Here is a 25,069-nt window from a genome sequence, read left to right as displayed (position 1 = left end):
ATGACGATGCCGTGGTTACAGTTAGGGCTGAAGCTTTTCATTGTCATTTTGACCCTCTCACCCTCAACCCTATGTCAAAGTAAAAGGAGGAAAGGACAGAGAGAGGGCAACCAGATCGTCACTCACGAGGCCAAAAGTAAGTGAAATACATCATTGTTCTAAATTCAAAGATGTAGTGTTCATGAATAGAACTGAATTGATTGAATAGTTTAAGATTAAGATTAAGATACATTTATTTGTCCCAAACACATGCACAGACATGCACAGGCACGCTCATGCAGGTAGGGAAATTTAACCTCTGCTTTTAACCCATCTGGTGAAGGACACACAGAGCAGTGAGCGACCATGTACGGTGCACGGGGAGCAGATGTTGGGGGGAGTAAGGTGCCTTGCTCAGGGGCACTAGACAGGGTAGGGAGAATCCTCTTGGATTTTTGGACAGATCAATCCAGGTTCGTCTTTTTGTTGTTTCTCCGTGGAGTCGAACCAGAGACGAACCAGAGACCTTTTCTGCCCATAGTCCAAGTTTATGCCACTATAACATAATATATATATATATATATTAGGTTACATGTTCCATGTGTGTCACGGACAAAAACTTGTGTCGCACCACTGCTCCGCAGACTTCTCACAGTTAACGATATCAATGCGGTCAATAATATATAACTACGCATGTGCACTAAACTGCAACTTCAACTGTCTTAAACAATAACATAAGTAAGTTACCACCTTATGTAGAATATAATTAAATACTAGCAAATACAAAATATACTTTAACTGTATCAAAATAAAACTATAGACTTGAATAACACTAGAACATAAGTGACATGTCAAATGCAGGTTACTTAGTGACTCTTTCATACAATATGTGCTGATACCAACAGAACCTTAATATTCCAATTCAAAATGAACCCAAAGGTATATTTGCCTTTATAATTCATACCAACTTTAATAGCTGGCCATCTGGATTCTGGAACAATGTAGCCTAACATTTTCTGCTGTGTTTTACTTGCTGTCTAGGCCTGATCTGCCCAGTGGAGATTATGTTCATTGTGGACAGTTCAGAGAAAGCCAAAGCTCTGCTGTTTGAGCGTCAGAAGGAGTTCATCCTGCGTTTCAGCACCAAGCTTGTGCAGCTCCACTCTGACGGCTGGCGGCTGCGGCTACGGCTGGCTGCTCTGCAGTACAGCAGCACTGTTTCAGTGGAGCACAACTTCAGAGACTGGCAGGATGTGGATGTGTTCCAGAGTCGGGTGGCCGCCATGACCTTCATCGGCCATGGCACCTACTCTGCCTATGGCATCACCAACGCCACCAAGGTTTTCAGTCGCGAGACCTCACCCAGCAGCCTGAGGGTGGCGCTGTTGATGACGGATGGCACGGACCATCCTCGCAGCCCCAGCGCAGTGGCAGCTGCTGCTGAGGCCAAACAGCACAGCATCAGGGTGTTCGTCATCAGGATGTCGGGCCTGACCAATGATGGGCCCATGGTTACAAAGCTCCGCTCCATTGCCAGTGCTCCCCCACAGCAACATGTTCTCAGCCTCACCGACAACCAGCTGGATGACAGACTCTTCAGGGAACTGGTTAGTCGTGTGTCTCCTTATGTGTTACACTGACATTAATGTGAACAAACAAATCCTGTGTGAAAAGGACACTTTCACAAAATCTGAATAATATCAATCAACCAAATTGTATTTTTATAGCCCATATTCACAAATCACAATTTGTTACATGCTTAAAAAGGTGCGCCATTCTCTGTCGTTAACCCTCAACACGAGTTATATATATATATATATATATATATAAAGAGAGAGAAAAAGAGAGAGAGAGAGTTTTTGATATATAAAGTAAAGCCATACAAGTAGTAGTAGTAGCCAGTCAGATTTACCTTTAGCCTCAGTGTACCTCAAGTCCGGATTGTATCCTTGATTACGAGGCCAAAACACTTGATGACGCTAAGGTTCACAACTGAAGTTGTGTCCTTCACAGCCGATGGTGGCCGCTAACACCAGCTAACATCTAATGGTATTTGGTAACCTAAATTGTGCCAGAGATCTCTAAACGTACAAGGGATATACAACATCTTGTCCTATAATCTAAATTATACAGTCTTCCTGAAATATGTCCAATCAATTCTGTTTAAAAAACATGTTTTTTCTTTGTCAATCTAAGTGTGTGTTCAGTGTAGATTTATCAACCTAAACAGCAGTTGTATTCCTTTCAAATGAATCTAAAGCACAATAATGTGTGCAGAATGTGGCTGGGTCTGAAGAAGAGATGTAAAAATGACACACTGTGATGTTTCTGGGGTTATTGGAGAGAATCTTGGCTTTGTCCATAAACATCAGGCATTTATGTATAATGGTCGGTTTTGTTTTTATCTCCCTCTATTCAATATCATAAAGTTTCTTGCTCATCATATAGGGTCCTGGTGTTATTAACGCTGGCTCACTGTTACACTTCCATGTCTTACTGGGACATCTTAAAGCAATAGAGCCACTGTTAATGTTATTTGAAAAACCTGTGATTTTCTGCAAAGACAAAATGCTGTGAAAGACCCTAATACTAAACTGTATTTGAGTAAACTCCAAAATAAATAGCTAAATATTAAAGTTCACTTCTACAATAGTTTGTGCTTTGCATCCATCTCAGAGTCCGAACTTAAAAGTTGTAACCATTAATTAATTTAGTTTGTCTTTGTTTCTTTTAGAATACGGTTGTGAAAAATGGGGTAAGTAATATGACTTTCATTAAAAAATATCCTCCCTGTGATTATTTATTTACTTGATTCTAGGGTCTTGATGTAAGTGCTAATTCATCATGTTTGTTTAGTTTAGTTTGTTTTATCTTTATGTGGAATAATTCAAACTGTTGACTTTGCTTCAGTTTTTTTGTTATTTTTTTATTTCAGTGCCCACATCCAAAGACCTGCCTCTGTGAAAGGGGGGAAAGGGGTCACCCTGGATCTCCAGTGAGTCATATAGTGTTGACATGTATAATTCTATATTGTTTATATACATATACAAGCTGCTCACTAGTCATGTAATATACATGTAGTATTGCATGTCTTGTATTGTATTTCTCATATTTTTATGGAATGATATGCATGGAATAACATCACTTTACAGTGAATGGTGCATAAACCTGATAGTGTTTGCTAATCATCTTCTTTGATAACAAGACTGATGTCTTCCGGCCCTCTACTTCCCCCTAGAGGATGGCATCATGCAGTCTGAATGTGGTGATAGGAAGGAGTTACAGATCATATGGTTGATGTATGGACAGTAAAACTACTGAAAAAAGTTTAATGTTTGTCCTTGTGGTGGTTCATGAATATCATTCCCATTAGATTATAATATTCAGATCCAATTCATAGATTTAAATACCAGGTCTGCTACAGGCCTTTCTCATTAAAGTGTGTACTAAAGTGTTGATTTGGACCAATAACGTGCAGCCTTCGAATTGGCCATGATAATAATGCACATTATGTAAAAAAGTGAAACTCTCTGTACCTGATCACTTCCTCAGCCACAGATAAAGCCCTGTAAGCCTTACATGGTGGCCTGTTGTCCCTGCACAGACAGGCATTCTCCTGACCTCAGGACCCGGGCCGGCAGCCACTGCCAGCAGGTGTGTCTGGCCCGCATGCAAAGCACTAAAGGGAAAATATGTGGAAGAGCAGGAATTGTTTCCCACAATGCAAGTGTAGCAGGTGGACAGAGAGGCAGCTACAGGCTGTTTTCACTGTTAGCGCTACTGAAGAGAGGCCCTTGGAAAAAAAGCAAAGGTCAAGGATGGAAGATTAAGCTTGAGCAAACACACAGGCTGCGATGATCTGAGAACCCGAGGTGGTGGTTTATGTTGGACTGGGGTTACAGACAGGTCGCACTGAGAACCCCCTACCTCACCTTTGCCTATACACACACAGAGGCCAAACTGAATAGGGGCCCAAATATTCTCATTCTGCACAATCTTTCCATGTACTTTCATCTAGGGGAAACCAGGGGAGAAGGGTTCAAATGGAGTGCCTGGCTCAAAGGGATCTCGTGTAAGTGTCTATTGTCTCCATAATCCAGTGCTGTTAATAGAAAGAATCCATGAAGTGTTGTTTGACGTACTGTTTTGTCTGGGCTCGGTCACTGCAGGGGGAAGCTGGTATTAATGGACGTCCAGGAATTGGAGGCCTTGAGGTGAGCATCAAATGTTTTTTTCTGCTGGGGCTACAAGGTTTTCAAGCTGTCATATTACTTTAGCTACATTTGCTTTTGAGAAGTATAGTGAGAGCTCCAAACTGATTATAGTGAAGTTTTTAAAGGGATAGTTCGACTAAAAATGAAAATTGTAAATTACCTCGTTTTGAGTTGAATATGAATGTTGGGGCATGCAGACACTTGGATGACACCACAGTAGCAGTATTGAGGCAGGATTTTTCTGTTGTTTTATGACGTCTGAAGTCTGGGTCACCAGTTCAATTCAATCGCATTCAGCTGCTACAAAGTTTACTTACGTGACTCCTAAAATGTTTTGTAGACTCACACAGTTAACCCATCTCATCAAATGACTAACCATTATTTTTTGCAGCGAAATGTTTTCTCTTTGTTTTTCTGTTTAGAGAGAACTTGCACTCTAGATTGCCATAAAAGCATTCTTAAGTTCATATTTGCAATATTTCCATATTAATGAATGGTGTAGCTAATTATAAGTATTTTACAAGCTTAACAAGACCAAGGTATATCTTGTGTGTTTATGGTTCCATCGTGGCTGCCTGAATTACTCCTATGTTACCACTTGCCATAGTTTGAAGTACATTAACAAAACAGAAATCAAGCATCGTGTGTTGTTGTGTGTTGTTGAGCAGGTCAGGAGTGGGTAGAGGTAATTACAGGGGTGCAACTTTCATTTTAATGATCATTGAATACTAGGTGAGCCATAAAACCGTATAAACTTACATCCACGACCATGAAGGCTTTTTTCAGATCCAACTAAGAGGTTTGTTTCTGTTATGCAGCCGTTCCTTAATAATATGAATGTATATGAATATGTGGGCATAAATGACATTAATATGGTTGTTTATATAACTCAGTGCAATTCAACAGCACCACCAAGTGCAGCCTCGAAAAATGACCATGAACTGAGTGGGTTTATTCCAGGGTCTGCATTAAAAACGGTTTCAACTGTCTTATGTACATTTTTGGAAAATTTAATTGAATCTTTCCATTTCAACAGGGTAAACCTGGCAGCAAAGGGGAAAAGGTATGGATTGATGTTACAGTTTTAATGATGATTGCAACATAACATAATCTCTCTCTCTCATAATCTCATCACAACAAATATTTTTTACAATTCTTTAACATAACCAAGTGATTTCTTATCACTTCTTTTTCTCCTAATTGTTTTGTGATTTTATGTATGATTTGGAAATATGGAATGACATGAACATGCACAGTGGCAGTTAGTAGTTTTAGTTCAGCGTACAGAGTGAGCTGCAGCTTGGTTGGGTTCAGTCTCCATATTGCTAAGACGTTGCTTTAAGCTTCACTTACCTGTAACCTTACTGGTCATATTTGTCAGGGAGAACTGGGGGAATGTGGTGCCCCGGGTACAAAGGGAGATCAAGTAAGTTCCTTTATTTATCAATTTTTAATGAATTGTCTGGGTGACTGTTCTGAGACTAAATGTAGTGATGATATATTTTTTCTCAGGGTGCTAAAGGACCTCCTGGCCCTAAAGGCCCCAGAGGAGAACAGGTACTTTTCATGTTCTGCACATTTAGTGCATATTGAATGGCTGTGCCTCATTTTGATGTTATATTTTACACAGAGCGATGGTTAATGGTAGTTCCACACAACTAGTCAAGCAGATATCTGAAAAGATTACACTGTGAATTACATTACTTCAATTCTGATGATCTCATTAACATGCAGTCCACAGAGTATATGACTTAGATTCATATAATTCTTTATCGCGGGTGACTGTGGCTCAAGAGGTGGAGCAGGTTTTCCACTACCCAGAAGGTTGATGGTTCAACCCCTGGCTCATCCATTCCATTCCTCGTGCTGAAGTGTCCTTGTGCAATATACTGAACCCCAAATTGCCCCTGACGGCTGTACTGTCAGTACTGGCGTGAGAAGGTGCTGCACATAGATGCACTGTATGAATGTGTGTGTGAATAAGTGAATGACAAAACTGTACTGTAAAGCCCTTTGAGTGGAAAAGACAACAGTCTTAGCTGAACTAACATTTACATATTGTGAGGGATAAACTGTGTTCATCCAAAAAAATTTCAGCAAGTAACATCCATTAAAACCATCAACAAGTGAAGTTGCATTTCTGAAGATGTCTGTTTTAATTAGTAAGCAATGGAAGTGTTCTTAGCTTTTATAAAGCTGTGCCACCCTGCCTCCAGTCTCTTTATGCGACGCTAGGATTCCATCATCCTGACTCTAGCTCTGTACTGAACACTCAGACATGATATTGACAGTCTTCTAATCAGTGAACAAACACATTTAACATACTTTGAGAAATTATCATAAAGAGTGTGTAGTTAATATATGCATTGAAAGCAGTAGGCTGACATAGTTAGACTTTTAGTTTTTTCTTTTTTTTGGAGTAGGTGTGTGTGGCCGTTGGCAGCAACTTTCAGTGTTGGTGTAAAGCCAGATATTACCATGGTGCAGCACACCTATGTAGCAACCATGTTCTAAAGACAAAATTAAGATAATTAAGTGTATGAAGGTTCATATCTAAATGGCTGTGTGGTCGAATTATAAGATTCCTCTGTGCCCGCCTTCATATCCACACTGAAACAATCAGTACTGCTGTGAAAACCACACTCTCCGAATCCATCTCCTGCTCTGCACTTGTGGAATGTGAGCTGCGGATTAGGTTTTATCCCCTTCCTAATGTTGCCTTTCTATAGCGGGGAATGCAATGGTTGTGGTCTTTGAGCAGACGTTGTTCCAGTGGATTAGGATTTGGGCACATCCTATCCATTCCCTCTCTCCTTAAATGCTTGTTGCCCCCTGAAGCATCGGTAGAACAGCAGCAGCCATCGTCACTGTCCCATCAGTTTTTTCATCCATTAGATTGCTCTCCAGTTCCCATGAAATGTACCAACACTGTCAAAGATGTATTCATTCACCATCGAAGTATCACTATCCACTACATCTTTAAACTATTTGAAGAAGTCAATTATAATTCAGATTATCTCTGTTTAAAGGACCAGTAGGTGTTTTTGTATGTTTTAATTCATTAATTCATATTTTCTTTATTCTATACAGATTTAGAATATCTTTCTAGGAGCCCAGTTTATTCTCTTGTACAGTACAAGAGACTAACAATGTTAGTACAATGTTGCATTTTAATGGATTTTTTTAATCTGAAACTATAATTTTTAAGTGAAATCTTCATGTGAATTGGATGTTCATATATGCTCCTCTGAGACTCCAGCAGAGGGCAGTGTTCACCACAGTGACCTACATGTCAAAGAAATATCTCGTGAATAATTTAACATTGAAATAAAAAAATGCTCAGCCCCACTTTCAACACTTTCTAGGTTCAAATGAATGTAAATATTGTGTCTATGGTTTTTAAACCTTTTGCTAGTGTCTCCAGATGGAACTGCATGAAGCTGCCACCTGTATAATGCATATGAATCTCTGACCAAACTTATGGTGTTTAAGTTGTATCATTGGTAATGTAGGCACCAGGTTTTATCAAGGAAAAACCATGTTTGGAGTAGGGAAGATACAATCTGTAGTTCTGCTTTTGTCGGTCCATTGTGAGTGTAGTGTTAGGGAAGAGCAGCACGATTATAACACTTCAGCATTCTCTGATTCACTTCAATATTTCAGAATAAATGTCATTTGCATTAAATAAGCTCAGGCTTCCATCCCCAAGTATGCACATTTAACAAACAATAAGGCACCTCCCACGAAGGCCTCGGCCTAACCACAACCAGTAAATCCTCAGAGTACGACCATGGTAGTAGAAACTCTTAGAGCCCACCTCAGGCACCGGGGTTCATTCCTTTTCTGTTGTTAGTCTGTGGGAAGCCACTGAAGGATCCTTCGAGTAACAGCTAGTTGGTCATAGTGTGATAGAGAAAACGGTCACTTCCCAGAGAGCAACAAGAATGAGGAACTGACCTTCCCTGAAGGAAAGGGAAAAGCAACAATATCATCTTTTCTCTTTACTCTGAAATCAAGATAATGTCTGCCAATTATTTTTAATGTCTTAATCTTTGTTCCAGCATTATCATGTACTTATACACATTTTAAAATCTTTGAATATTTTATGTTCAATTCTATTTTATTTCAATAGCGCCAGATCATAATATGAATTGTTTCTAGGCACTTGACATAGAGGGTCAAAAAGACTGTTATGGTATTTATTGAATCAAAACCATTTATTATTTATTTTGTCTCTTGCATCTGCCAGGGAGCCATGGGGGGACATGGAGACCAGGGTCCAGAGGGGCCGTTTGGCTCTAAAGTAAGAAGGCTGGCAACCATGTTTAGAATGCATGAAGTGGTTCAGTGAATTCAAAGGTTGAAGCTATGGGCATGTTCCTCAAGTTTGTTTCCCCATTCCTTTAAAGGGTGAACGAGGAACAAGGGGTGCACCTGGACATCCAGGAGATAATGGCATTGGGTTCCCTGGTCCCAAGGTACATTTTATGTTAGGTATTGTGTTAAATAAGGACAATTTTCTTCGTACTTATGCACAGGAAGTCCAGTATAATCCTCACTTTAACTCTAATCTGTAAACTTTATTTTTCAGGGTGACAAGGGGAACCAGGGAAGACCAGGTCAACCTGGACCAATGGGTGTAGGTGAACCAGGGATGACAGTGAGTGAAACTACAGGGTCTGTTCATATTGCAGAGAAACATTATCCATGGAAAACCTACTATTACTTATTGCTACTCATCATTTTATCAGCTACCACATCTGCTGCAAGTATCTGTTAGATAAATCTGAACTGACCCATAAAATCTGCTTTGCCAACATATTTGTTGTTTTGTTTCAAACCAGTGTGTTGGAATCAATGCAGACAATGAAAACTTACTTATCACTCTTTTATAAGCCCAGTGTATATATTGAAGAATCCTCATGTGAAAATATGAAAACTACACTATGTAGCTTAAAACCACAACGTTTAAGATTACATTTTTTCTCAGATTTTATGCGGAACAGAAAAATGGAATAGTGTTTGCAGTAAACTACACTGTTGCTCTAACATATCACAACGATTCACCTTGGATTTTTAACAATGCTATTTCACTATGCACTCAGTAGACTGAGAGCTAATATAATATCTTTTAATTCAGTCTTTAATATTAACTATGTGCTGATGTGATTATAGGGTCCAGCAGGGCCACTGGGGATGCAAGGATCTCCAGGATTTCCTGGTGAGGGTCTCCCAGGCTCCAATGTAAGTTCTCAGACATGCATAAAATACACTTATAAACTGTAAAATTCTCTGGAGACCTGTTGTTGACTCGTCAGCTCCTCATCTGTGTTTACAGGGTGACAGGGGGTATGAGGGTCCTAAGGGCAGTCGTGGACCTCCAGGATTTGGGTACAAAGGTGATAAGGTATGGTTCAGAGTTTAATGAGGTTGGGATCACAAACAAATGTATACTGCAATCCTGTGTAGCTGTAAAGGATGACTTGTCTAACTTATCATTTGCCTAACCCTCAGGGCAACCCAGGAGCGCCTGGACCTTCTGGTTTGGTGGGGTATCCAGGGGCAGGCATACAAGGGGACAAGGCAAGGCCAATGAAAATGACAGGAATCTGTAGTTATTATTTGTCCTGCTTTTATTCAACTCAGATTTTTTTCTGTGGCTTTAGGGGGACCAAGGGCTCACAGGGCCGTCTGGGCCCAGGGGACCTCCTGGAATTGGTATAGTTGGACCAAAGGTTAGTCAATGAGAAGCAGTGCTAAACAAGCTTTTAATCCATAATAGACTTGCATGTGAAATAAACAGTACATACACAGCATAATGCAGTATGCTAAAGTCAAAAGTAAAGTAAAAGTTGTCTACTCACAAATGAAAAGTTGAATGCAGAATAAATAAAGACAAAGATTAATCCACTTTTCTTGCCACAACCTCACATCATCTGATATGAACAATATTTCAGTCAGACAACTCACGTTCGATCATGCAATATATTTATTACAACAGATTTAGTGTTTGGCGTCTAGGCTCCAACTTAATCACTCCCCCATATGATTACACAGGAATGATGGGAGTGATGAGCAAATACTTGTAACCCCCCGTTGGAGCCTACAGGTGGATGCTGGGGTGGTGGAGGGTTTGAAGCAACAGGTAGCAATACTGCAGCAGCAGTGCGAGCAAGAGGGGTTGATGGGAAATGTCTCTCTGGTTAAATAGACCACCTGATAAGGTGGGTGTGTATTATAGATGGTTGTGGAGATTGAGGTATGTCACATGATGTATGTCACATGATGTATGTAATATGATTGGCGCAGCGCAGCTCGAGTTGTCTGCCAGAACTAGCTCGCAGGCGTCGCCATATATAATGGTGTCTAAGGCCAGCTAATGTTGGCATGGATTATTCTGTGTAACAGAGTGGGTTCACTGATTCAGTACTAAATTGAAGCATTTATTCCATTGGTCTAAGAAATACTCAGTTCCTTTGTATTCTAAAAGTAAAATAAGTAATAATAAAGATACTCATAGGATTCAAAAGTTGATATTTATATTATTATCATATTTATATATAAAGTAAAAATAGTAAATGTAGGGGGGGGGGGGGGGTCCCAGGATCTCTCCTTGTTATGTTGTAAGTCAAAATTTGGAACATTCTCATAAGAGAACCTTAATATGCAGTAATGTCGAGAAGATTTCAGCTCAAGAGCAACTCCATCCTCAGTCAACAGGACCTTCACTAATACTACTCTACTGCATCACTGTACTCAACTATCTAAGCTACGATACAGTAGGCTCAGGTTAAAAAAACAGTGTGTCTGGAAATGATGTTGGATGTGTACCAAAGATAATTTGGTAATAGTTTTCCAATTTGCCATCATTTTTTCTTTCTATATACAATAGGTAATTTTCCCTTTAAATTTTACGATTAACTTGCCACTTTCTTTACCGAAAAGCAACCCTTTGCATCTTATGTGTGATGAAGTTCAGTCAGTGATTTGTTTTCCAGGGTGACCAGGGTTTCCCGGGAGAACCTGGACCTCAGGGAAAGAGGGGTGATGGTGAATCTGGACCAAAGGTTAGATGAGCAAACTCATCTTGAATGTTCAAAGTGAGATTAAATGGAACACACTAAATGTTTTGAGTTTATGTATGTGTGGTTTTCCAGGGGGAGCAAGGACCTAATGGGACTGCCGGGATACCTGGTATTCCTGGTGAGGATGGAGCTGCTGGGCCTAAGGTGAGAAAGTGACTTGATGTCAAAGATCACATTTTGCAAAATTACAAGGTTCAATTTGCAGTTCAGACACTGAAGACAGTTACAGTAAAGAACCAGTGTGTAAGGTTTCGGTGAAAATGATCTATTTGCAGGTATTTAATACAAAATAATCCTAGTGATGTTTTCACTCAACTAAATTGTATGAATTGTTGTTTTCTGTCGTCTAAGAGGCAGAACTAAAATGCTAAATACATAAAAACTTAAACTGAAGGCAAAATAACGTGTGTGTGTTCAGAAATTCTAATAATAATATTATTCTAATAATAATGGAAAAATTATAAGAAGGTGCAACACGTTTCCCATGTTGAGTGTGTGTGATTGAAAGAGTATGTCAGTGCAGTGCAGAGTAATGTATTAGATATGATCAGTTATTCTGCTACACTGTAAAGAATTGACTGTAGAATTAACAGTAAATACCTGGCAAAAAAGTTGCCAATAAACTACTGTAAAATTACTGTGAATCACTTTAAAAATAATTACAGTATATTACAGGATAACTTTACAGTTTTTTTTTTGCATATAAATTACAACAATTTCTAATTATTTTTTTTACAGAAACCGAAATTAATTGTAATCTAGTTTACAGCATACTTTGTTTTCTATTCAAATTACAGAAGTCACCTTGGAACTAAAGTTGCCAATAAATAGCTGTTAATACTGCAAAATAAAAGTATATAAAAATAAAAATGAAGCCAGAGCTGCAACAAAATCAAACTTTTATTGACACTCAAGACAGTTTCATAACGTTTTAAGTACATGGTGTTCTTTTTTTCAGAAAAGCTCTTAAACTTAAATCATATATCTTTGGACACTGGTCACCCAGTGGAATTCACATTGACCAGAGTTTCAATATAGTCAAACATTATTCAGACTGACAACATATTCGGCTTAAAGGCCCAATCTGAAACCAGGACCTGAGGTAGAAATGTATTATGAAGAAGGTCACATAATTTTTGGTATAATTTAACTTTTAGCTAACAAGCTAAAAAAGAAGACCTTTTTCCAGTTTAATTGGACATCTAAATATATCAGCAAAAGATGTAAATACTAATAGAATGTTAAGAGAAGAACAATGTCAAGTCACATATTGAGGAGGAGAACAGTCCTCATGCTTTATGTTTGACTTGCACTCAAAGTCAAAGTCCATTATCTCTTGAGGAGAGAAGAGACGTGAGGACTGACAGAGTTGTTCTTGTTTTCACACACCTCCCCACTTCTTTGGCTGACCAGCTTTGCCGTCTTGTTGCCTTTACTTAGATTCATTCCATCGAAACATCTGAAATCACAAAAATAACACGAAAAGAAACTTCATGAAAAAATTGCTCTGACACTATAGCAGTGATACAGTTGCAGCAACATAACCGCAGGCAACTGGTCCTCTGGTTGGAGATTTCCTGACCAGCTTGCAAGGACAACAATCATATCGCAAAACATACCGATGTAAAATTGTTTGCATTCACAACAGAACCATATTTAGTGTATTTTGCTGCTTCACCACTGCACAGGCCACCTAGTGGCTCCGTTGTGTAGTAATACTGCCATTCAGTAACAAACAAAATTGTACCTAAGTAAGGAGAGGTCTGAGGGCACCATAAAATAGTTAGGAAAAATTACTGAATTACTAAATGGGCTCGTTACTTTTGTCTTACTTGGACAACTGCAGACAGCAGCAGACAAAGGCAGTTTATGATCTAACATCATTTCTGTTGCCTTCCACATAGACATATCCACATATTTAACTGTTATATAGTCTCGGCCTGTGCAATGCTTTTAACAACAGTTTAAAAAAAACTTTATACACTACCAGAGACAATTCTTTCGGAAACTCAGGAAGTGTCAGTTTTCTTTCGACATCAACACCTACAACAAAAAATACATTAAAAAAAAAAATTAACTGTTGAGGGTAAGATCATACCAATATAATTTTCAAAAGCTTCAAAGTATAGTCATTTCAAACTTACATCTGTTTGCAAAAGTTATACCTGCTAGCACAAAACAAAAAAACGGTTTTGCAAATCAGCCGATTTGGCTCACAGATGATCAGTGATCGGAGGGAAAAAACTGCAGGTCATCCCTACTACAAACAATGAAATCCAAAACCTTCAGTAAATTAATTTGTTGTGCATTCTTTAGCCTACATAAATTAGCAAATTAACATGCATAATGGATCACAATATACAGCCTTTCAATTCATATTGACAGGGAGATCCTCCTCTTTGATGAACTGCAGGTCAGATTTGGATTCCACTCCTTGTCCAGGAGGGACTGTAGTTGGTCCTCTGTTGGGCTGGCTAATACCACCAACACAGCTTGTCTGATGTCCTCCCCCAGTACTGACATGTCAGTATATATCTGGGAGGGAGTGGTGAAATATAATCACTGATGTGCCATTAAGCTTGTACACCATTAATGGCCAATAATCAAGAAGATCTTCTTGCTTAACACACATGTAGTTTGAGCTCTCTACTACCTCTGTTAGACTGTGAATACCCAAATCAGCTAGTTCCACAGCCAACTGCCTCCCCACAATAAGGTAGACAAGATGAATGCCACATCTGTTGCTCCTCTGCTCCCATGCTCTCATCTCAAGGTCTTCTTTCAAACCGCCTCGTGCAACACAATCGATATCAACAGTATTTAACTGTAACTTGCACCATACAGTCAGAATACAACTTGCCTGTCATTCTACAATGTGTTATTGTGGAAAAATGCTGTCAGTTACTGTAATTATATTTGGCCCATGATGCGATATACAGATAAACTTAAATCTAATTATACAGAACAAGAAGTTACTGTATAATTTTACTGTAGAAACTACAGCGATTTGTAACAGTGTACATAACACTTCCGTTCTATTCCCTGTTTGCATTATGCCCAAACAGTGGACCCGATGTTACGGTTTGTGGAAGGTTCGGACCCCAAAGCAGACACAGAGTGGTAGTTGATGGGTAATGGAACAAAGTTTATTGCTGGTTAGGCAGGAGTAGGCTGGAGAGGCAGGGTGCTGGCTGGCTTGAAGGTCCTGGCAGGTTGGAGGACGAAGAGCCGAGCAGGGAGGCACCCGAGCGTTCTGGAAGCGAAGAGCAGAGTAACGGTTAGCATAAATCCAGGTGACGCGAAAGTGGAGCGTTCAGACTGCGACTAGCTACCGTAGAAGACGGAATAATCTGGCGTCGAAGTGACGAGACGACCAGGCTTATATTGCAGGGATGATTAGGTGGATTGGAGGCAGGTGTGCCTCGTCCTGCTGCAGTCACCAGCCAGCCATGCCCCCTGCCACACACAACACACAGGGAGAACACGGAAAGGCAGGAGAAGACACAGCAACAAACTATAAACACAAAAACACAAACACCACACCCGAAACGTCTTTGTTTAATGCTGTGATGCTCTGTCGTCTAATCTAGGGCGAGATGGGCTTGCTGGGTCTGCGAGGTTCAGAAGGAGCACCTGGGAAAGGTATCTCTGGAGAAAAGGTAATATTTAATCACTCACATTGCAGCTGCTGCCCAATGAATGTCGTCACAGCATCCTAGAGGATATCCTGATTGGTGTATTTCCAGCATAAACAGATGTTGCTGTATTTGAGATGCAGCTTTCACAGACTTGCACATAAGTAAAAAGTTAGATGTTCAGGTACATATTTACATAAAAGGTTACAAGGTTTCACTGATGAGTAATTTATTATGTGTAATTGTATTTACCTTTCAGAGTAAGTGACAGTGTGTGTGTGTGTTCCTCCGCAGGGAGATAGAGGTGACCGTGGACAAAGGGGACTTTCAGGGGCCCTAGGCCCTAGTGGCCCAGCCGGTGCTAAGGTCTGTTAAATACATGTTACTCTTAAGCACTGTTCGGTTAATATTCTATGGGACTGATCTACTAGAGGTTTGTGCGTGTAAAAACCTGTGTAAACTTGATTTCACCTGCAAAAAAACATGCAAGCTGATCTACTAGAGGTGCGCACTGAGGCCTGAAAATAATTGGGGGTTAGGGGATTAGGTGGTCAGAGGCATCTCTTCCACTCTTCCACTTTCATCAGTTGTTCTTTTTGTTTTACACAGAGCAGATACTCTTTCATAACTTTTTTCTTTGAGTTATGTCAATATTTCCGTTTGTTTGTCTCTTCCACTAACACTGTCAATTCCATGGCAATACATTTTGCTTTGCACTTGTGGCCACTCTGCTCTCCGTAATGCTCCATGGCTAATGCCAATTTGCTATCTGTTTTAATGCTGGGGAAAATCAACTGTAATCATCTGAGACTAGCTTCAGATACAGTAGCTGGCACTGTAACACAGACCTAGGCTTTAGATCAGGTCGTGTGTAGAAGGGTCTTGGAGATTGGAAATCCACAATGTACTAAAGCATGCTCCCATAATACTTCTGAAGTTCACAATCAAGAGGAACAAAATAGACCACACATCAGATTTACGCTTTTACATTTTACTGATGCTGCTGCTCAGGGGGAACCTGGGAGCCCAGGAATGACAGGCCAACCTGGACCTGCTGGTCGTGGCATTCCAGGACCAAAGGTGACAACACCCATTACAACACACACACACATACACATACACACATTTTGTGTACTTACTTAGTATGCATCTGTGCACATAGTTTTTCTATGCACTCAGGGATCAGAGTAAACTGTAGGACTGCTCAGATTCACTTTCATGTGTGTTATAGAGACACCCTTTAACCCTTGTGTGAGTCCAAGATTTTGTTACTCAGACAATGTTGACATTTTTAAATCAATACAGCATAACAATTTATGTAAAATGCTTGTGTCATGAACTGTGGAAGGAACTTTTAAAGATTTTTCTTCAATGTGGTTAATAAATGAATAACTTGTAATTGCTCATATTTTGAGCATTAGGTTTTGCTCAGTTTCCGTTATCATGAATAATTGGTGTTTTTGTTATTTTCTTCTCCTAAATAAAAGGGAGATCCAGGTCCTGTGGGACCAACTGGACCTGTGGGAGAACCTGGAATGGGAATTATTGGCCCAAAGGTAACACAAAAACAATGTACCTACTATACTTTATCGATATGCTGTATCATGCAATACACTATGAAATCTTATGAAAAAGAAAGATTTTCACTTTAATACCATCGTGCATGGATTTTTTCCGGACAGTTACCTTAAAGTAAATTTGCACTATACACACCTTCAGGTGGTTGTGCTTGTGTCTGACAATACTGCTAACTACAGTGCCTTGCATAAGTATTCACCCCCCTTGGACTTTTTCCCATTATGTACTGTTACTAACTGGAATTCAAATAGACTTAAATAAACTTTTTCCCGTTTGATCAACAAAACATGCATAGTACTTTGGAGGTGCAAAATAAATTTTATTGTGACACAAACAATAATGAGAACAAAAAAGTTGACATCTGTTGGGTGCATAAGTATTCACCCCCCTGTGTCAATACTTGGTAGAACCCCCTTTCGCTGCAATTACAGCTGCAAGTCTTTTGGGGTATGTCTCTACCAGCTTTGCACATCTAGAGATGGAAAGGTTTGTCCATTCTTCTTGGCAAAAAAGATGAAGCTCAGTCAGATTGGATGGAGACCGTCTGTGAACCGCAATCTTCAAGTCTTGCCATAGATTCTCTATTGGATTGAGGTCTGGGCTTTGACTGGGCCATTTTAAGACATTAACATTCTTTAATACAAACCATTCCTTTGTAGCTCTGGCTGTATGTTTAGGGTCATTGTCCTGCTGGAAGATGAACCTCCGCCCCAGTCTCAAGTCTTTTGCAGACTGCATCAGATTTTCTTCAAGGATTTCCCTGTATTTGGCTCCATCCATCTTTCCCTCTATTCTGACCAGTTTCCCTGTACCTGCTGAAGAGAAGCATCCCCACAGCATGATGCTACCACCACCATGCTTCACTGTTGGGATGGTGTGCTCAGGGTGATGGGCAGTGTTGGGTTTTCGCCACACATAGCGTTTTGCATTGAGGCCAAAAAGTTCAATTTTGGTCTCATCTGACCAGAGCACCTTCTTCCACATGTTTGCTGTGTCTCCCACATGGCTTCTTACAAACTCCAAACGGGATTTTTTATGGATCCCTTTCAGCAATGGCTTTCTTCTTGCCACTCTTCCATAAAGGCCAGATTTGTGGAGTAGACGACTAATAGTTGTCCTGTGGACAGATTCTCCCACCTCAGCTGTGGATCTCTGCAACTCCTCCAGAGTAACCATGGGCCTCCTGGTTGCTTCTCTGATTCATTTTCTCCTTGTCCGACTCTTCAGTTTGGGTGGACGGCCTCCTCTTGGTAGGTTTGCGGTTGTGCCATATTCTTTCCATTTTCTTATGATGGATTTTATGGTGCTCAGAGAGATGTTCAAAGCTCTGGATATTTTTTTATAACCTAACCCTGCTTCATATTTCTCCACAACTTTATCCCTGACCTGTTTGGTGAGCTCCTTGGTCTTCATGATGCTGTTTGTTCAGTAATGATCTCCAACAAACTCTGAGTCCGTCACAGAACAGGTGTATTTATACTGAGATTAAATTGCAGACAGGTGGACACTATTTACTAATTATATGACTTGCAAATGTGACTTGTGAATGCAATTGGTCGCATCAGATCTTTGTTAGGGGTTTCACAGTAAAGGGGGTGAATACATATGCACTCAACACTTTTCAGATTTTTATTTGTAAATAATTGTGAAATCCATGTAATATTTCCCCCCACTTCCAAATGATGCACTATTTTGTGTTGGTCCATTACATAAACTCACGATGAAATAAATTTTAATCTGTGGTTATACCATGACAAAATGTAGAAAAGTCCAAAGGGGTTGAATACTTATGCAAGGCACTGTATCTTCATGTTAGGGTAATAAAGGAAATCCTGGGCCTGTTGGACCACCAGGGATGAAGGGAGATGGAGTCCCAGGACCAAACGTAAGAGGAAAATGTTACAATTTAATTATATTTGTCTTCAATGCTTAAAATAAAAAGGATAATGAATGAACATCTTGTCCTCATCAGGGACTGCCTGGTTTACCGGGAGTGCAAGGAGAGACAGGAGCCGATGGGAAAGGACTACCTGGATCTAAGGTGAGGCAAAAGTAAAATTCTTGAATTCATGAAGTGTAGAAAGGGGTGCCTCATAAATCCCAGAGGCATATATACTGAAGTGTTGTGTGCCGATCTACATTCAACAATTGTCAAATATTTGAATGGAATGGCCATATCCTAATGTAACCCTAAAGTTGATTTGCAGAATAGGTTTGGACATCAGCTTCCACACCCAACAAATCAAAAATCATTAGATGTGTAGGTCATGTCAACTGCTAGAAAAAGGGATGTTGACTTGGGAAAAGCAAGATGATTGATATAAGGATGGGTTGGGTTGCAAGAGATGGATAACTAGTAGAAATTATTGTCTGAGTTTGCTCTATTTATTTTGTGTGTCAGGGTGACAGAGGCTTACCTGGGGTCACAGGCCCATCAGGTCCTGCGGGAACTGGACTTTATGGACCGAAGGTCAGTGAGTGTACATGCAGTATGAGGAAGATGAATAGTTTCTCTTTTTGTAAACCAATTCCTTTGCATATGATAATGTTATTAACCTCACATCTTGACAATAACTGTAATGCATTGGATTTCCAGGGTTCTACAGGGCAGCCTGGTCCATCCGGCCTCCATGGGCTTCCAGGAGAGGGCATCCAGGGTCCAAAGGTTTGGCGAGAGAAAACAATTGACAGTACTAGTAGTCTATAGTATCAGTCAAGACAATCACAAATTTATTCCAGCTGTGTCATGCTGAGTTTAGATGTGTGGCACCTCGGTACAGCGGAGTTCACCGTGCTGATACATTTAACTTTCTCTCATTCACTCTATGGATAGGATTTTAGTATAGATTCATATTCTGATGATGACCAATTTGTCATTGTTTATTCTCAGGGAGAGCCTGGGTTTCAAGGGCCAGTGGGCCCCCGCGGGGCACCAGGGGACGGACTCCTAGGGGAAAAGGTACAAACAATACAGAAAGTACATGTGCAAAATGGTATATGGCCTGTCACATATTGGCTTAGATTATCAGTGTTCAATATTTGTTGTAATACAGAATTCTCTCTCAAACACACACACACACACACACACACACACACACACACACACACACACAGGGTGATAGAGGCATTTCTGGACCCCGGGGAAAGAAAGGAGACAAGGGAAACTATGGAGAACCCGGAGCTGCTGGACGATTGGTAACACAGCATGTCCCATCTTCTAAATATTCAAAATGAAACAAAAGCAAGAGAAACAATTAACAAGTAAAGGTGTATAGTTAACAGTGGAAGAGCAGAAAAGTATGATGTATTTAATAGAGAACAATGAAATTGTGTGTAATATTGCACATTACATGTACTGCCAGAGTAACACAGTTAGTGTAGGACAATATGATCCAATCTGAACCACGTAGCTGATCAAATCATATTGCATAGATGTAGGATGATCATTTTATGATTCAATTACAGCCTGATGCACATCATCTTTTGGTAAATATATGACTATGCGTTCTAAAACTCTTTTTTAATGTTGCCCAGCTGGATAACTCAGCTACTAAGTAATGACTCATTCACAAAAACAAGGTTTATTTTCGAATGTTTTTATTATTAATAATTGAAATTGCACCACACACATGCACATGATATATTATTTTTTGGATTCATGCTGAGACTATCATGAAACAGTGACATTAAATGACACTCTGGAAGAGTAAGTGTAAGAGTCTTTATTAAAGTTTTTATAGAATTTCGATTTCACTTTTAATGCAGTTAGTTCTCAATTCTGAGACACTTTACAAGTATTTGTGTTGGATGTCTAGGCCAGCGCTGCTAGGTCATAGGATTCTAACACAGGCCCAGGATCTGTATAAACCCTCTGGACATAATTTTGTCAATCTCAATCAATTTGGAGTATCCATCCATCAGATCACCTTGGAGATGATCGGAAAACATTTCGATCACTATACTTCCTAATCTGAGTTTAATTACAGGGGACACCTGGAGAAAAGGGGGCACCAGGACTGACAGTGAGTACAGCGACTGACACAAATGAGACTGAGTTCTAGATTTTAATCTTAAAATGTAATGCAATTTTTTCATTTCTTTTTTTTCTAACTACACAGAGAGAAGAGGTCATCAGAATAATAAGAGAAATCTGTGGTAAATCACACTTTTTACAAGTTTGCAGCAGTTTACTTCTTAATCATTAGTAAGCTTTGTTTTGCTTAGCTTCTATATACATATTACTCTTATGATATAAATAAATATAAACACAAATATGGGTTATTGGCAATATTTGTTGCATTGTAGGGGAGAACAGGGTAAGTGGAGCCATTGGACAAGACCACCCCCTGTGTAACCATAAAAAAAGGAATCATGTGACCACAATTAAGAAAGTGTAGTGGACATTACTCATTCCAACTTTGACACATGGAGAGAGTGGTAAGCAAACCAGAACAAAAAGATTTTTGTTATGGAATGTGAATTCATCATGTTACTAAAGTTATCAGTCTTGTGTCTCAATTCAAATGGATGTTTTTGACATGATTACATGCTAATTTAAGTCTTGTCAAAGTGGTGATTGTGTGGTAAAACAAGCCAGTAGTGTGGGGTTAAATTGAGCCAATGATCAGTCATTGTTCACTGCATTCATACACACACACATACATAGGCATGCATACAAACACATTTTATTATTATTATTTCTGTAGCTAACACACAAAGATCAGAGTTTAATATTTCCCTAAAAAATTAAAGTAACATGCTGAACAACAGTAAACAAATATATGTTTTTCTTGTCTTTGTTAAATTGATGGCATGGCTTTTGTATCATTTTTATATCATTTTTTAATGGTGGCACTATATCCCCATTATTTACCCATAGAGGGCTCAATTTACCCCATCGCTACGACAATGTTACCCCCGCCTTTGGTCATTGTTCTGAAACTATTATAATTAGTTAACTTGTTTTAATATCGATGGTTTCAAAACAACATGAGGTATACTGTATATAGTAACTATTGTTTGAAACAAATGTAGAAAGTGCCTCATCTTACCCCGTTCTCCCCTATCTATGTCCAATAGGTACTATTATAAAGAGTGAAGAGATAGAGTGATGCATATTGCTAGACTTCTTAATGTGTTTGTTCTGTTTGTTGCCTAGGCTGTGGTCTGAAGTGCAGGGAGAGCCCTCTGGAGTTGGTGTTTGTGATCGACAGCTCGGAGACCGTGGGACCAGAAAACTTTGAGTTGGTGAAGGACTTTATGAATGCTCTTATTGACCGGATGTCGGTGAGCACTGAGGCTAGCCAGATAGGTGTGGTGCTCTACAGCCACGTGGAAATGGTGGTGGCTAGTCTACAGCGACAGTCCAGTAAAGAAGACATCAAGGCCGCCATCAGGAGGATGCCCTACTTGGGCAAGGGCACCTTTACCGGCAGCGCCATCCACCGAGCCACCCAGCTATTCCGGGCTTCGCGACCCGGTGTGAGGAAAGTGGCTGTGGTTATAACTGATGGGTTGGCTGACCCCCGTGACATCATGCAGTTTGAGGAAACAGCCATAGAGGCCCACTATGAGGGAATTGAGATGTTTGTTGTGGGAGTCATGAACAAGACTGACCCTCTGTATGAAGATTTCCAGGCTGAGATAAATGTTATTGCCTCTGATCCTGATGAAAAGCATGTCTACTTTATCGATGACTTCAAGAGTCTTCACAGTGAGTAAACTCTTCAGTATCCAGACACAACTTCTTAATTAACATCATCTCTTCCATGTGAGATGGCTGACAGGTTCATGTTTCTATGCAGGAGGATATTTTAGTTCTGTGTGTTTTTTTTGTAAAAAAAATCAAACAGACTCAATTTAAAGCATTTACTGACAGCTAGGGGAGGACACGGAAGCTACAGTATATGAGTGCTTGAAGAAAGTATGAAGTGCTAAAACTTCTCAATAAGACAAGTTGTGGGAGGTTAGATAAACAACTCCACCAGAAATAAGTCTGCATTCTGGGATTCAAACTTAACTCTTTTTGTGCCTCAAAATTAACCATTAATGGCTAATGTGTCACCCACTGAGGTAGAGACTAATAAGCTATATGTTTCTGTGCTTTTCTTGTCTTTGGCATCTTATGTAAGTACAAATTCAAACAGTATTCTTATACTGCTGTTGTATCTTTGTTTGTTTCTACACAGCTCTGGAAAGCATTATTCTAAGTCGGGTTTGTGAGCAGGATGACACACTGGCCTTTCTACCGAACTCTATTTTTCCAGCCGTGGAAATCGACGCTGACATACCAGACGCTACCCATTTCAAAGAGTTCTTAGAGGAAGACAACATAAAAGTAATGTTGCTTTGGAAACATAGATACTGGAAAAAAAATTGTTAACCTAAGTCTTCAGCTGGTTACAAAACACAGACTTACTTTCAGGAAACATGAACTCACATTTACCAGACTCAGCTTCCTAGGGACTCACTATGACGAGCAGGACTTCCACTGAAGATGACGGTCCAGCTGCAACCGGCGACAATTCGCTGAACTCGTCTCACGAGAACTTACAAGTATCTTGAGAACTTGCTGTAACCATCATCTTCTGATTTATTATTATTGTTATTGTATTCAAAAACTAAAACTGTTACACAACTGTTGAGACTTAAGACACCCATGGTCCTCGAAGCATTAAACCTAATGACTTTTTCTCTCCACTATGGGGTTAACATTTCTAGTTTGGAGTAACATGTCTCTGCAGTCATTGAAAGGGCTGCCACATTGTTTTCATCAGATTTTCCACTCAGGGTGAAATGTAATAGCATGATTCATTATTGTTAGTATTTATCAAATATTTATTTTTATTACTAAACACTTGCAAACCTACATCCCCAGCTATACTTTGTGTTCAGTGCTAATAAGCAAATGCTAACATACTAACACAAAAAAACATGGTCAACATCGTGAAGCTAATCACCATTTTAACATTGTCCTGATGACATCCCAGTAGTCCTGACTTCAGCGATTTTTCAGAGGTAAAATTGAAAAGCACTTATTTTTTATTATAAAGGAGGGAAATTAGGCTGGATGTTAACTCCAGAAATGAAAGAAGGGGTCTTCAAACCATCCACCGGGTACCATTGTTGTTACAAAATGTCATGCCACTTATTACTTTAATAATATAAAGATTAACTGTGTCTGATCTGAGCTCATCCTCTTCCTCCCAGTGGGAACGCACCGTGGAAGCAGCGACTGCCCCAACTCTACAGTCCCCTGAGTCAGAGTGGTCTGATGAGAACCTGGTTGATAACGATCTGTTGGTGGAGCCCTGGAACAGGCTTCCAGACATCACGTTTGGCTCTCCTGCAGGCACTGGGATGACCTCCATAGAGGGTACTCAGTCACCAACTCAATGGCTGCATGATCCCTTGAGCACACAGGCTCCAAACAGCCCTTCTCCTCCACGCCTTGTTCCAGGTAAATGAACAGACCACAAACGGATACATATCAGTGGCAGTTCCACAGTCATAACCGTTAATACTTGTTTGATCATCAATATTTGATCATCTTGACACTCCTGATAAGTCTATAGTATTTCTGTAACAACAATCCACATATAAGGTCTTTATTGATATAGAGCTTAGTGACAAACCATTATGGGAAAAATTCTGTTGTAGTTATAGGAAATGTTGCCACCTCCTTCCTACATCAAACATGGAATGTGTGTTTGTGTGTGTGCGTGTGTGCGTTTTTGCATTTGTGGGTGTGTGCGTGCTCTCCGAGGGACCTTCTACATGAGGGTCTGTGTGTGTGTGTGTGTGCACAAACTAAACAACACATCGATGGATTTACAACAAACCTAGTGGGATAAGTAATTGGGTTTATTCATATAATAAATTCTCAAGGTCAACAAAAATATGGACCAAAAACAAATATTCCAAAAATATTACAGAAACAATTTAAAGCTAATTTGATCAGAAGGTTATTCCCCATCAAATTATTTTAATGAAGTGACATAATGAAGACGCCAAAATGATGTCATGCAAAGTTTAACAATATAGTTAATTTAGATATAACCTAAGCCTATATTGATAAAACCTTCTTTGTGATAATATGACTTTGGCTGTGATAAAGTACTCTTCGGAAAGCTTTTTAATTAATTTGAATGACATTTTAATTCAAATACATTTGTAATTTTAATTAAATATTAGACTTTTACCGGTATCAATGTATTGTTATAAGTAACAAACTGCATAGGTTACAATGGCAATCCAAGCAAAAACCATTCATACAATGTGCCCTTCCTTTCATTTCAGTTGGAGGATGCAGTCAGCCTCTAGACCCAGGTTCCTGTCGGCAGTACGTAGTCAAGTGGTACTATGACCCTGAGGCCAACGCCTGTGCCCAGTTCTGGTACGGCGGCTGTGAGGGGAATGCAAACAACTTTGAGAACGAAGCCAACTGCAGGGATTCCTGCATATACACGTAACACACTGTGTTTGTAGGAAAAGGTGTGTGCGAAGCTAATGTGCTCCAGCAGCGTCACCTAGGAGCACAATGGACTGATGACACAGGCTTTACTGTTTTGAACAGAGC

General features: G+C 39.8%; 1 protein-coding gene across 1 annotated transcript; it reads left to right on the top strand.

Moving 5' to 3' along the window:
- On the top strand, positions 1–25,069 carry col28a1a (collagen, type XXVIII, alpha 1a). The gene is made up of 35 exons (XM_053446452.1): positions 1–136; positions 1,021–1,586; positions 2,714–2,734; positions 2,915–2,974; positions 3,998–4,051; positions 4,149–4,193; positions 5,230–5,256; positions 5,575–5,619; positions 5,706–5,750; positions 8,443–8,496; positions 8,603–8,671; positions 8,785–8,853; positions 9,369–9,437; positions 9,532–9,600; positions 9,708–9,776; positions 9,860–9,928; positions 11,192–11,260; positions 11,351–11,422; positions 14,869–14,937; positions 15,208–15,279; positions 15,925–15,993; positions 16,401–16,469; positions 18,308–18,376; positions 18,464–18,532; positions 18,893–18,961; positions 19,088–19,156; positions 19,382–19,450; positions 19,606–19,686; positions 20,478–20,513; positions 20,610–20,646; positions 21,650–22,204; positions 22,680–22,828; positions 23,701–23,950; positions 24,273–24,281; positions 24,790–25,069. The coding sequence occupies exons 1-35, from the start codon at positions 1–3 to the stop codon at positions 24,960–24,962; spliced, it is 3,522 nt and encodes a 1,173-aa protein (XP_053302427.1). The 3' UTR covers positions 24,963–25,069.

The sequence above is a fragment of the Pleuronectes platessa genome, chromosome 18, assembly GCF_947347685.1.
Source record: "Pleuronectes platessa chromosome 18, fPlePla1.1, whole genome shotgun sequence".
NCBI lineage: Eukaryota > Metazoa > Chordata > Actinopteri > Pleuronectiformes > Pleuronectidae > Pleuronectes > Pleuronectes platessa.
This window is presented reverse-complemented; position numbering and strand designations above follow the sequence as displayed.

Excerpts from the sequence above, each read along its gene's own strand:
- col28a1a (XM_053446452.1), top strand. The coding sequence starts at position 1 with ATGACGATGCCGTGGTTACAGTTAGGGCTGAAGCTTTTCATTGTCATT. Across the intron at positions 11,261-11,350 it reads ATGGTGAATCTGGACCAAAG|GGGGAGCAAGGACCTAATGG; the intron begins GTTAGATGAGCA and ends GTGGTTTTCCAG. Across the intron at positions 11,423-14,868 it reads ATGGAGCTGCTGGGCCTAAG|GGCGAGATGGGCTTGCTGGG; the intron begins GTGAGAAAGTGA and ends CGTCTAATCTAG.